The 13,699-nt window shown below is 41.1% G+C and overlaps 1 protein-coding gene and 1 long non-coding RNA gene across 41 annotated transcripts in view; one reads left to right on the forward strand and one right to left on the reverse strand.

The window, feature by feature from the left end:
• SMARCA2 (SWI/SNF related BAF chromatin remodeling complex subunit ATPase 2) overlaps nt 1–13,699 on the reverse strand; it is a 189,352-nt gene that overhangs the window by 135,102 nt on the left and 40,551 nt on the right. For 35 of the 40 annotated variants that reach the window (XM_081502976.1, XM_081502968.1, XM_081502889.1 and 32 more), the window contains exons 7-9: nt 11,771–11,944; nt 10,532–10,705; nt 7,250–7,420 (exon numbers count right to left, since the gene is read on the reverse strand). In XM_081502976.1, coding sequence (XP_081359102.1) covers nt 7,250–7,420; nt 10,532–10,705; nt 11,771–11,944 — 519 coding nt within the window. Of the gene's footprint in view, nt 1–7,245; nt 7,421–10,531; nt 10,706–11,770; nt 11,972–13,699 lie in introns of all 40 variants that reach the window. The other 5 variants (XM_081502946.1, XM_081502869.1, XM_081502998.1 and 2 more) reach the window with 2 other exon arrangements.
• Nucleotides 1–13,699, forward strand: part of LOC145511268 (uncharacterized) — a 106,238-nt gene that overhangs the window by 25,942 nt on the left and 66,597 nt on the right. The gene's annotated exons all lie outside the window — the stretch shown is intronic.

The following is a 13,699-nucleotide window of genomic DNA, read 5'->3' on the forward strand; positions in this document are numbered from 1 at the left end:
AGGCAATATAATATCAGACTTAGGAAACTTGGTTCTGGAATTAGATGAACTGCATTTGAATCCCAGCTCTGTCACTAAGTGCACGGGTACTTAGTCATGTAATCTTGAGCAAATCTCTTGCATCTTGGTTCCCTCCTCTGGTCAAGTGGCAGTTCCCACCTCACTGCGCTGTTGCAGGACAGGATCACCATGTCAATACAGATAATCCAAGGTTACATGTAATATACATTGTGAGTATCATTTTCCACAATGTAAAAGAATCAGTGATAGTCTGAGGGCTACTTATGTCTATATAAGACTGGCTACAGCACTGTCTGAAAACCGCTTCCTAACATTATGAAGTCAGGGATTTCTGTCTGTTTTGTTCACACGTGTATTTTCACACCTTACAAGGGGTCCTGGCACTCAAAAGCCACTAAATAAATATGGTGAATGAAGGAATGAATGAAAACAGCAAGAACAAAGCTCTCCACTTAGCATACACTCAATGAATTATCACCACTGTAATTCGGTGCCAATATATTTGCAAATCATAAAAGAGCTAAGAATGCACACACAGTTCCCTCATTGAACTGGCGTTCTATGATACTTCCTGTGTGTGCCCTGTATTTACACCCAGTTCGGCTGTGCTATTATACAAGGTGGAAGCCAGATGGCAGTCTGCTTTATGGCAGGAGATGTCAAGTTCTCCCATCATGCTTTGAATTTCTTCAGTTTGGGGACAATCTCTGGTGGGTATACTTTCATAAATCCACATTCTCACATCAAACTAGTGCTGAACCCTCTACTCCCCTCCCCTCCAAAAAAATAAATTCTTTTTTTCTTTTGTTCATGGTCAACTCCAAACAGACTGTGACTGGTGCTACCATTGGAGCTAACTTTGGACAGACTCCGAGCGCCTGGTGAAACAACCTGATGCTCCTGTGGCAGCGGCTGCCTGAGGAAGTTCTGTATCAGTGAATCTGCAGCGTGTGACTAAATACATCCTATCAGTATTACTGGCTGATGCCTCAGCTTATCTCCACTGATTTAAACAAAAACAAAACCCACTTCAGTTCAGCCACTAATCAGGGCTAAAGGAACTTTGTACTGGCTTCTTCCGACCTTCCAAAAGCTGATAACTAACTACCCTCATGGGTGGAGGGTGGAACGTAATTATGGAAGCGGATGTGACACAAATTATGAAAGACAATTGGGCTTCCTGATTTCCAAGGCCAATGTGAATTCAAACACTCTCTTTAGGAATGTTCGTAAACAAAGCTTTTGTACTCAGGTACCCATCCTCCTAGGCTGTATAAAATAATCAGTGACGAGGTAAGGAGAGAAAGGAAACCCCAAACGTGAAAACCCTGAGGAAGCTGAACCCAAGCAAATGGGCTTCCGGCTTCCCTGATGGTCCAGCGGCTAAGACTTGGTGTGCTCAATGCAGGGGGCACGGGTTTGATCCCTGGTCAGGGAACTAGATCCCACATGCAGCAACTAAGACCCCAGCCTGGCTAAATAAATGAATAAATATTCAAAGAAAAGAAAATGGGCTTCAATGGGTATTTTATGCAGATTACCACAACACACGCCACAAACAGCCTCACTTTGGAAAGAAACAGTTTTATATCAAATATCTTACAAACTATATTATACAGTGAACACATTTTATCCCCCAGCAGGTGTTGTTACAATATACCGAAATATCATTCAAATGTGCTGGCGTCTTAAAAACTCATTCTCCTCTGAGGGAAACCTGAGATTGTCAGGAACCACTTGGTTATTTTTACTGTCACTTAACAGGATCTGTGAGCATTAAGATAGGTGAACAGGCAATAAAAAACACCCAAGAATATCAAGTTAACAAGCAAGTGCCCATGACTTAGGTAGTGCCTTGCAGGGAAAACCAGCTCCAACATTTTGACTCAAGTAACTGGTCAATCCAGTTAAGCAAGACTTTGATCCAAACTTCTGGTTTCACCCATTTTGACACTAAACTTATCAAATAAATCTAATCATCATGTAATTGCATTCACCTACCTTTACAATAGTCACTATACTCAAATGCCCAAAACTGCCTTAGAATATTTCTTTCACCTACAAAAATCTCCCTGTGGAGGAAAACTACAATAAACTAATAGTCTCTGGGGAAAAGAGATAAAAGAAGCGAGAAGGACTGGAGAGTAAATTGAATATAAAATGTCTCATTAAGATTATAGCTTTTCATCTGATGCTGTTTTCATCATTATACCAAGAGGTTTTTTTTAATTGTTTGAAATCTAAAAGAAAAACACATTTTTCATCTCTATATTGATCTGTGTCAGAAAGGTTCCCCCTCCAAAACATCACAGATCTGAGATTCACATGTAACAGTGTATATAATACTGTTTGATGAGAGGAAAAGAAAGAGAACCAAAGGCCACAATGAAAAAGAGACTTGGCACAGTGCTCCCCCATGGACTCTCTGAGTACGTTCCCATTAGTATCATGAGTTTCCAACAAATGTCACAATAAACACCAAGGGTATAGTTGTGCTGGTGTATACCCCAGTGAAAGATTTGGGAAGAGGGAATCAAATACTTTAATTTTGGCCTGAAGTCAATAGCTGAGGGAGCTGAACCTCTGAAGTGACCAGACTTCTCAGCAGTGACTGCAGGGGCAGGGGGCTGGCATGGGGCTCCTGACCACAGCCCAAGGGAAAACATACCCTAAATCTATGTGAGAAATGGCTCATTATTACCAGGAACCATTGGAGAGCAGAGGCCAAATAATTAGAAAATTCTCTCTGTAGGAGCTAGGGAGGTAAGGGAAGCAGAGTCTGCCCAAAATAAGACATCCTCATTTCCCACTGCAGGCCACAACAGCCAAGGGGCCTGTCAATGTCCCAAAAGACACCCGACTTAGTAACAGCTAATTGAGCTTCACCTAGAAAAAAATGGTGGCCATTTATTTTCTCAACATCACAGAGAATATGCAATAAGTGGAAAAACAAGATTTCATTTTCAGAGAAACCTATAACCATATTTGGACACTCACTGTTCTGCATTTATAACACAGAACTTCTTGATAAGATAACCAATATTTACTGAGCATTTACTATGTCCCTGGGAGCATTCAAAGTGCTTTAGATAAACTTGGGCTTCCCAGGTGGCTCAGTAGTAAAGAATCTGCATGCTAGTGCAGGAGACGCGGGAAACTCAGGTCTCATCCCTGGGTCGGGAAGATCCCTTGGAGGAGGAAATGGCAACCCACTCCAGTATTCTTGCCCGGAAAATTCCTTCGACAGAGGAGCCTAGTGGGCTACAGTCTATGGAGTCGCAGAGTCAGACAGAACTGAGTGCGAATGCATGCATATAACCTATGTAATCCTTGCGACAAATGCAGGCTGTAGGTCCTGTTCCTATTACCTTCTAACAGATTAAGAGACTAAAGAGTTGGGTTATAGATCTCTTAAGGAAATATCCTACAAGGGAACAAGAACAATTAGTATCCTATGCTTTCTGATGCAGTTACGAATTTAAAAGACAGTGTATTAATGTGATTTAGATAGTGATCCAATCAGTGAGCATGTTCAACCCTATCTGTACACACCCCCATTTCAACCTTGGGTCCCTCGGGTAGATAGGTGAGAACTCTCACAGCAGAGGAAGCAGACCTCCAAGGGCACGCTAAGCACACATTAACACTGTGTTCATGCTGTCCCACTGCAGAAGCTGGTGTCACACAATTAGTTATTTCAATACTTGAAAAATGATTCCTCCTCTAACATTCAAGCTCCAGTACTCTTGCCTGGAAAATCCCATGGACGGAGGAGCCTGGTAGGCTACAGTCCATGGGGTTGCTAAGAGTTGGACACGACTGAGCAACTTCACTTTCACTTTTCCCTTTCATGCACTGGACAAGGAAACAGCAACCCACTCCGGTATTCTTGCCTGGAGAATCCCAGGGACGGTGGAGCCTGGGGGGCTGCCGTCTATGGGGTCGCACAGAGTCGGACACGACTTAAGCGACTTAGCAGCAGCAGCAGCTAACATTCAAGTAGATACACAGAGTTTACTTCTTTTCCTTCTACTTCAAGAGCATTAATGGAAGACCAGGTGAGAGAGAGAAGTTTCAGAATGACTTATAAATGTATATTTCATAGAAGCGGCTCTAATGATGAGAAGAGAAAAATTAAGCAAGGTCACGTGAGGTTAAAGGAAATCTACTTTATTATTCACTAATACCAAATAACCAGAATCAACTCCCCAAGAAAGAAAGAGGCCTTCTCTCTTACACTGGGGTAATTCTTAAAAAATGACAAAAAGTAACAAAGTTGCTCCTTTCCAATTAAATTATAAGGTCCTTCATACTTTGATGGCATAGTTCTTGGAGTGACCTGTATCTTATCCTACAAGTGTTGCCACTAGTTCAGTGCTATTAGTTCACTGGGTAAATATGCTATTTTCAAAACAAAGATTTAGGGATGCCTTACTTAATAAGGGGAAAAAAATAACCCTGCAGATAGGTACAGCATGATATTACTTCTACGGGAAATGTTGAAAGGGATAGCATAGAATTAAACGTCCCCGTGCAGCCTCCCTCCCCGACAGAGAAGTTGGAACAAACAACTCTCAATCATTCACTCTAATGGAGGGGAGAAGAACTCCAGATAATCCAAAGTGTCAAATAATCACCTGTTGAAAGTATCCATTTTCTTCGCACTTGAATTAAGGTACATCTGAAATTGGGTGACTCACTTTGAACTAAGTCTTAAGACCCTGTGAGACAGTTTTCAGGAAATACTAGAAAGGAGCCCAGTGCCTTGTTGTCCTTTATCCAGTGTCTCCCAACAAGATGGCCAGGAAGGAAATTGAACCTGATATCTTTGGTCCTGCTGAGGGCAGGGAGTGCTCAGATGCGAGGCATCCTGACAGCATGCCAGGAAAGAGGGGGAGGGCTGATAATAAAGTAATAATTCTGCATATTTCATCATGTGAGCTCATCAACAGAAGATGCCTGGAGAGAGATGCCAGGTAGACCGGAGTCACTTGGGGTACCTATGACTTGTTTGCCAAGAAATCAGGTTGTAGTCTGGCTCTCTGCCTTCCTTCACAGCAGTTGTTACAGTTTATACTTATATACTCAGGTGCATATTTGATTAATGTCTGTCTGTCTCCTTCTTTTGTTTAATTAGGAGGACAGGAGAAATTTTCCTCACCTCTGTACTCTCTCCCCCAGAATCTAGCATGCTACCTAGATCACAGTAAGAGTTCAGTTAATATTTGCTGAGCAACTGCATGGAATAGAAAAAATAAGTGCTATTAGCAAATCTGAAAGCAAGAGCTTGGAAGTAGAGAGTCAACCTATAGATGATGCAGAGTTGCAAGCACCATGAAAAATACCAACAAGTTCCTGCTCTGTAAAGATTAACACAGAAACAAAGGCATAATCATTACTACTCAATTATGTATCTTTCTTTGCCTATCATGATACAGCACTCTAATATTGTGACTGTTTGCTGTTTAGTCGCTAAGTCGTGTCCAACTCTTTTGCAACCCCACAGACTGGAGCCTACCAGGCTCCTCTGTCCATGGGATTTCCCAGGCAAAATATTTGAGTGGGTTGCCATTTCCTTCTCCAGGGGATCTTCCCAACCCAGGAATCGAATCCACATCTTCTGCATTGGCAGGTAGATTCTTTACAATTGAGCCACCTGGGAAGCCCTCAATACTACGGCAACAATCCATTCATTAAAAGACAGAAGCTCAAATTTGAGTCATTAGCTTTTAATCACAAACAAACATAGACTATGAACTGCAGTGTTAAAAACACTAACAGTGACCTTTTTGTTACAGCCTCCACAGAATGAACTTCAGGATTAGGAAAAACTAAAACTGTTATTTCATGGGTCCACCTATGGAATACAGGCTTCCCAGGTAATGCTAGTGGTAAAGAACCTGCCTGCCAATTGCAGGAGACATAAGAGACACTGGTTCCATCCCTGGGTTGGGAAGATCTCCTGGAGGAAGGCATGGCAACACACTGCAGCATTCTTGCCTGGAGAATCCCGTGGACAGAGGAGACTGGTGGGCCCCAGTTCATAGGGTTGCAAAGAGTTGAACATGACTGAAGTGACTTAGCATGCACCTACGGAATATTACAGAATTGTATCTGTTTGCCATCTGTCAACTTTAAGTCAGAAATTGGGAGCTGGAATTTTGCAAAGTCTATAATACGATCTTGACAAGAAAATTTGGTATTTCTCACTAAGGAAATGTCGAAATGCAAACCCTGACTCATCCCTCATTCACCTTCACAATAAGGGGAGCTATCTTATACTAAAGAAATCAGGTGCAGAAGGCACCTTCTCAATCATTTATTCCTCCTCCTTAATTATGAAACAGGTATGAGAACTCAGGAGCCATGAAATTAATTATTTTTCGAAAAACATTTTGTTCCATTATTCCGTGCAGAGAAAAAATGATTAAATGCTACCGGTCCTCAATCTTCACAATTTTAAAGCCTTCCCGCTGATGTCTGTACCCAGACCAATCAGGATTGACCATGAAAATAGAATAGCCACCAAGAACTATATTACCAGACTACCTAAGCTTCAAAGAGGATCTAATATATTCACAGGTCTACACAGGCAAGCAGGTTACCCTTGAAGTGAGATATACGATCTGTAGAACAGAGACTGTAAATCTTACCCTCACTTCTCATGATAATTCAGATTATTTTACATAAGACTATTGTTTTCTGTAATGACCTAAAACTCTGACCTGCACATTTACCTTACTGTAACACCAGGACAGCTGAACTGAATGAACAACCTTGGTAATAGCTGTCTGTCCAAACAGGCTGAAATATGTTACTAAAAGTATCTCAAAGCTCTCTCTTACATCTTCCTCTGGCTCCTTTCAATCTGAACAAGGCATTTTGGTTTTCATTTTTCATTCCAGTTTCTTATCTCAGCAGTCCCCTGCCTACGCATTGCACTTGAGTAAACCCTTCTTTGGGCCACGTTTTTCCTATTGACTGTGTGTACTTAGTTTTTTAATATTGTGTGAAACAGTGGAAATAGGAATCGAATATACATTCTGTCCATCTCCAGTATGTTGTCTAACACACCTCATCAACCCATTTACATCAGCAGTGTTTACAGTAAAATCATCTAAGTCTTCCATTAGGGTAGTTAAGGAGTACTCATTACAGGGCGAGACAGGTCTAAAACTGGTCCCCAAACACACATCCTCAGCTCAGCCACAGGCATCAGAGTACTCACCTTCTTCTTCCTCCTCCTCTTCTTCTTCTCTTTGGCTGCCTGGGCTTGCTTGTGCTCCCAAACCAGGTTAGTCAGGTTGGCCACATACTCATCAGTCTGCTGCAAGAGGTATGCTAAACGCCTGTCTTTCTTTTGATCGATCAGTTTTCTATAGCCCTCTTCATCTTCAGCCTATTAAGGAAAGAAGAGTGTGACGAGAACATAATAAAAGTGTGTGGACAACACCTTTTCCCACACATCCCTCCCCTGACAGTCTGAACTTTAGTGGTGTGTGTAGCAAACTGAATGATTCCAGCCGCCCGAGTCCTCGAACGCTGGCGGGGACTGGGGAACACAGGGTGGTGTGATGCCTATATCCCAAGAACGGGGGTTCAGGGCCAGATCAACACATATAACTACACAATTTGTGTGGTGTGATCAAACACTTCAAGCCAACTTTCCATTCTTCTTTGTTTAAATTGCACAAAAAGTGTTACAATTTGATGATTCACCATCTGAAGCTTATCCTTAACTTTGTATTAGAAATTGTCAAACACAATCAAACGCAGAGAAAGTAGTAAACTCACTCATATAACCAACAGCAATCAACACAATTAACTCATGATGACTCGTTTCACTGCTGCCCTTCCCCCACCTCTGCCCTGTAATTCTGAACTGAATGGTCCTGAAGCAAATTCCATAATAGCTTTTCATTCGTAAGTATTTCCATAAGTACTTCCAGAGGCGAGGAACTGAATAGGTTTTGAACAAATAATTTCTGATACTTCAAAGCACGACAGACACTGCGGTTGATAGCAAAGGTCAAGTTGTGGGGATTTTGGTCCCAGATCAGCACTGCATGGTGCGCCCAGGTGACTGGAGACAAGTCATTTAGCACCTGAAGCTTGAGAGTGCTGAGCTATAAAACAGACACAGTACTTCCTACCTCTCCTTCCCATTAAGCAACATTATGAGGTTAAATGGAATAAAAACTCTGATGTACTCTGGGTTGTTTCAGGAGAAATCTCTTTTTATACATCCCAATAAAAGGACATCTCCAAAATATTTTCTTCACGTGATGCAGGATAAAAGGAACACATGGCAAAATCTTTAGGAGGCAGCTCCATTATAGAGGAGCTTGGGTTTTTCAGTCCAAGGGTGTCCCTCCAGCACTTGCCGGAGCGACAGCAGCTTCATCACTCCTCCTGGCTGCGGTCTGCCCCGTGGATGAACATGAACCTCGAATGCTATTATAACTCTAATTGCTTTTGGTTATGGTTGATCTCACTTGAAGAAAGAGTGATAAAAAAAACTTCAGTTTCTCTGTTATCTATATATTCCATCATTTAATTGCAAAAATTAATGATTTGCAAATGCCTAATCATTAGTGTCAAACCAATCTGTTACTGAAGTTCTAATATAGTTTCACTTCAGTTGAATCAGACAAATTTGATTGCTTATTGCTCAGATGACTATAAAATGGTCTCCCTAGCTAGTTAGCAATCTCTCAGACAGTCCCCTCCTGTCCAAAAAAGGAGCGGGAGGCAGGAGAAGATGACAAGATTTAGTAGTACCTGGAAACGGAGTATTTTAAAATGTGTTGTTTACTCTCTGAAATCCAAAGAAAAATTAATGACCAAAAGCGCAAACCGTAATACCAGCCAGGAAGACTGTGTCACTTGGAATTTTTCAGGGACGTAATTACAGGTTGAGGGTAATGATTTTATCTTCATCCAATACTCAGGCATTACATCCCACAAAGAATATGCAGGTCTCCTATCAATATACATCACACACACTTTCCTAAAATCCATGCTGTGCTCTGAGATTTGAGTCCAAAAATAAGTGGCCAATAAAAGCAAATATGTAGGCTTGTGATATAAACCAATTCCTTCTGTGTTTATATATCCATTAAAAAGTAATGGTAGAAATGGAATGACCCATGAATAGCATTCCACAATAACACAGCTATAACAAAAAAGCAGTATTTCAAAATTAACTGAAAAATCACTTTTTAAACTGTTAGAGAAACATTTCTGCCATAAAAAAAAAAGATAAGCATAAGCATCAGAGACTTCAAAAAAAGAAAAAAAGATCTTCCTAGATTCCAAGACACAACTTAATGAGATATTCATTCAAAACAACTTGTGTCATTAGTCTCAAAGAAGCACTATTTTTTAAACCACTTTTTAAATACCATGCTGTATTTTCTTTGCTAATATATCATTCAAGATTTTTTCATTAATGTTAGTCTTTTTTTCTCACTGGAATTTTTCATAGTGTTTTAGTATCGATATTATACTTGCTTTGGACGTTCTGAGAGAATAGCATCGAAACATGTATATTAGCATATGTGAAACAGAACACCATTCCAGGTTCAATGCATGAGACAAAAGCTCAGGGCTGGGGCAATGGGATGACCCAGAGGGATGGGATAGGGAGGGAGGTGGGGGGGGGTTCAGGATGGGGAACACATGTAAACCCATGGCTGATTCATGTCAATGTATGGCAAAAACCACTACAATATTGTAAAGTAATTAGCCCCCAACTAAAATAAATAAATTTATTAAAAAAAAAAAAGAAATATGCTATGTGAACTAGTTCACTGCAATAAAATAATTCAATTGCTACAAAAAAAAAAAAGACAATTTTAGGAGTTTTCTTCTTTTTCTATTCCATGAAACAATTTAATTTAGGCCCTCCATATCTGTGGTTTCTGCATCCACATCTACGGATGCAGAAGGCTCACTGTCCTATGCCATTTCATATAAGAGACTTGAGCATCATGGATTTTGGTATCTGGTGGGGTCCTGGGACCAATCTCCTGTGGATACCAAGTAATGACTGTATGGTAGGGTGATCATCTTAAAGATTTGGCAGAAATCACAATGAAATATCCTGGGCTTTCTGCTTTTGGCAATGGGAGAAAAGGAGAGAATAAGAGAAAAGAGGCACTACTTTAAAAAGAACTGACATTTCCACCCTTCCAGGTCTGTTATCAAAACTCCTAAAAAATAGAGAACCTATCTTCACGTGAGAAGCTATCAGCTGACTGGCAGTGCCAGTGCCACCCCAGGACATGGAAACATTGTACTCATCAGTGGTAGCCCTTGACTACTGGCATTGTGTTGTCTAGGGAAAAGAAGGTATTTTTACCTTATCCCTGTGAAATTCAAAGGAATGGATTAGTATACTTGACAAACAGCTTTTACATTCTCCTTCTACCATGGCATGCTTAACATTCTCAGTGCAGATGGCTGCAAGCAAAGCATTTTCCTGAATTCCCGTAGGCAGGGTCCTTACCATCAGCCTCCGCATTCTCTCCTTCTCAATCCGCTCTGTCTCTTTCTTCTGCTCCCTTTCGGTGTTGGCGTGCCAGGTGGCCACTGCTTTGGAAAGCTTCTGGATCTTGCCAGCCACAGACCGATGATACTCCTTAAAGTCTTTTGCATGTTGCAAAATACTGTTCAGGTATTCCTAAAGGATCCACAGCAGGGGGAAGAGAAGGCAGAACATCCAGTTCCCAGTTGAAGTTTCAACACAGTCCATGAAAACTCTCAGTGTGTACCCAACAGCAGTGGGGGACTAGAACCTGTTTGGGATGGGCGCCCTGGTGTGTCTCCACAGCTGAGGTGTGGGCTACGAGGTGGTGGGAGAGGTGACCTCTCCAAGTTTGTTTCAGTGCCAGCCCGTAGAAAAGAAGCCTCCCAGGTCCTGAGGGTGTGGCCACATGAAAACCGAAAGATCAGAGATTGAGAGGGACCTACAAGATGGTGATAATGAAATTTAAAGCAGTCACTCTTGAATAAACCCCAGGGAAACAGGTATTATACCGAGAGGACAAAGAGTTGAATCACATTATGAAAGTAGTGCTCTCACTTAAATACCTTAGAATTGTCACCCAAAATGAGTTTTATAGGAAGCTAAAATGGCCACACATCATTTGTATCCAGTTCTTACATAAAGAAGGGGAAACACATAACCTTATTTATACTAAAGTCCAACACTTTGCAAAACAAAACCAAGCAAGGCACTAAATTAAGCTCAGAAAAACAAAATTTATAGGATTATGACACGAGAATCAAATCCTACATCAAAATATTTCCAAATCTCTGGAAAGGAATGTTTTAAAATATCTGCCCCTGTGAAACCTCCAACTGGGCCCTTGAAAAGCCCAGGATACTCTATTTATATTTGTTATAAAAATAACTGTGTGCCCTCTTCTTTCCAAGCTCCCTCTTCCCTAGGATTTTGTCTTAGGAAACCTTCCTGTGCCCACCTCCTCAGCAGCATCCCATGGGGTTATGACTATGACGCTTGATTGGAACCCAGAGAGCAGCGCCCTCCCCCCTCATCCTGTATTGACTGCTCCCGTGTCCTTGGGGAGGTCACCTCTCTGCTGGGCCTAAGTTTTCTCATCTCTGAAACGGTGTGGTCAGACCACCTAAGCTCCTGGGATCTTCTCTGTGATGTCCCCACCACCCGCAGGGGTCCATCTCTCGGGCTCTGACTCGGCCCAGTCACGTGGTGGGGCCCGAGTACCTGGTGCTTCTGCCTTCGCTTCCGCTCCTGCTCGATCTTCTGCTGCTTCTCCAGCTTCTCCGTCATGCGGGCTTCCCTCAGGGTCTGGCGCTTGCTCCGCTTGTATGCTTTGGAGTTGAGGGCCGTCTCCAGGGTCGTGTCCCGTCGCATGCAGGCCACCACCTCCTGTCGCAGCTGTCGAGAGGGGAGTGGTTAGAACATCTCCCCCGACGGAGGCCAGACCCCTGTCCCCTTGTCCTCCTTTTGGTGGAGCCAAATAGGGACTCCCCAAGTTTCTCCATCACAGCTGGCCTTCTAGTAAACAAAGGGACTACATCATGCCAAGGGTATAGGGTATGTTCAGAGATGCTCAAAGTTTTCTTTCCAAAAAATTCAGATAACAAGCCAAGTACAGCACTGTCTACAGTGAATAAGTAGAGAATGACTTGTTTTTTAAACAAATTGATTCATTCTAATTATTTTAATGATATTCATTAGTTAATAAGCTTTAAAAAATTTTTTACTTCATTTTAAGTGCCATGCTAACATTCTCTGTGTTTAAAGATTAACGTTGATGATGCTGGGCAAAAAGAATAGAACTACTTCCTGTTCATATGAAGTAGCTGTAGATACTCAAACAATGTTAATTCACTGTCTCAGATAAAAATGGGAAATACTAGTTTTGGTTTCCTCTCACTTCAAACAATGATCTTTGAAAGGTATTTATTTATTTATTTTTACTATATTATGGACTTCTTTCAGATTATCATAAATATAACACCTCATTCATATCATATGTTATATGGTGGTAGAAAGTGAGGGCTGGAAACATGCATTGAAATATAATTTGATTGAATCTGAAATCAGCATCCATTACAGTTGATATCATTGGAAAACTTCACAGATAACAGATTTTTCAATAAAATGAAGCAAAAATCAGAAACCAATCAGAATCCAGCATAGCAAAGCTAATTTACATTATTTCTGAAAATATAGTTGATTGATACTCATTTAATAAAATTGTATTAAACATCTTATAAAGTTACCTACAAGAAACAAACAAATGGAATGCACAGTTTTTTGTTTTTGTTTTTTTAATTAAGCTCTAATCTACTCACATAACTACAGCCAAGTAGCTGCCAGCCAGCATGATGCCCTCTTGTGCTATTATAACCAACAAGGCAAACGTATTTCCAAGTTCACATGATAACAGCAAGTGGGTTGGCCGTGGAATTTTATTCACATCCTCCAACAGACCAAGTCATGCAATTCAATCCTTCCAAACTACTTTTGCTTGTTAATAATTCATTTTGCATGCCTGAGTCTTTCCCCAAACAAGCCCATCTGACTGGCCAGGAAGCATTCCCTTTCCCCTTTGGCTAAATGAGGCTGTGTGACAATTAGGGGACCTGCAGCTTTGGGGTCAGCAAAGCAAAACTCATCAAAGTGAACGTTAGCTCTACTTCATCCCCCTAGTCTCCTACAGATTTAGCAATTGTAAAATAGATCGCTATGCTTGCCTGTATTAATCAGTGACTACTAAGACCATAGCAAGAACAGTAGCTACAAAATCACTGATGAGTCAGTGCTGGGGTCTGACGTGATCAGATGCTGCAAAAGTAGGTGTTGATGAATAATCTGCAGTTACAAAACATAGTTTTATGTATTTGTATAAACAATGAGCTACTAATTTAGTTAAGGGCCTTTCATATTTGTTAAAATAATTTGCATAGTCAGAGCTAAAGGTTTTATATTTCTCTTTACAAAGAAGCTCTGATCTATCACCTTCCTGTTTTCCTTTGAAATCATAAAGACAAACATGAGCTACTCCATCTGTTCTCAAGGTTTCATCTACAGTAACAAAATGCTATAAGTCAGACTTTGGAAACCATAATATGGGAGAGAAAGAAATGTCTCTGATGTACAGAAGAGAAAAACAGAATAATAAGC

Source organism: Giraffa tippelskirchi, chromosome 1 (genome assembly GCF_054371585.1).
Source record: "Giraffa tippelskirchi isolate mGirTip1 chromosome 1, T2T-mGirTip1v1.2.pri, whole genome shotgun sequence".
Taxonomy (NCBI): Eukaryota; Metazoa; Chordata; class Mammalia; order Artiodactyla; family Giraffidae; genus Giraffa; species Giraffa tippelskirchi.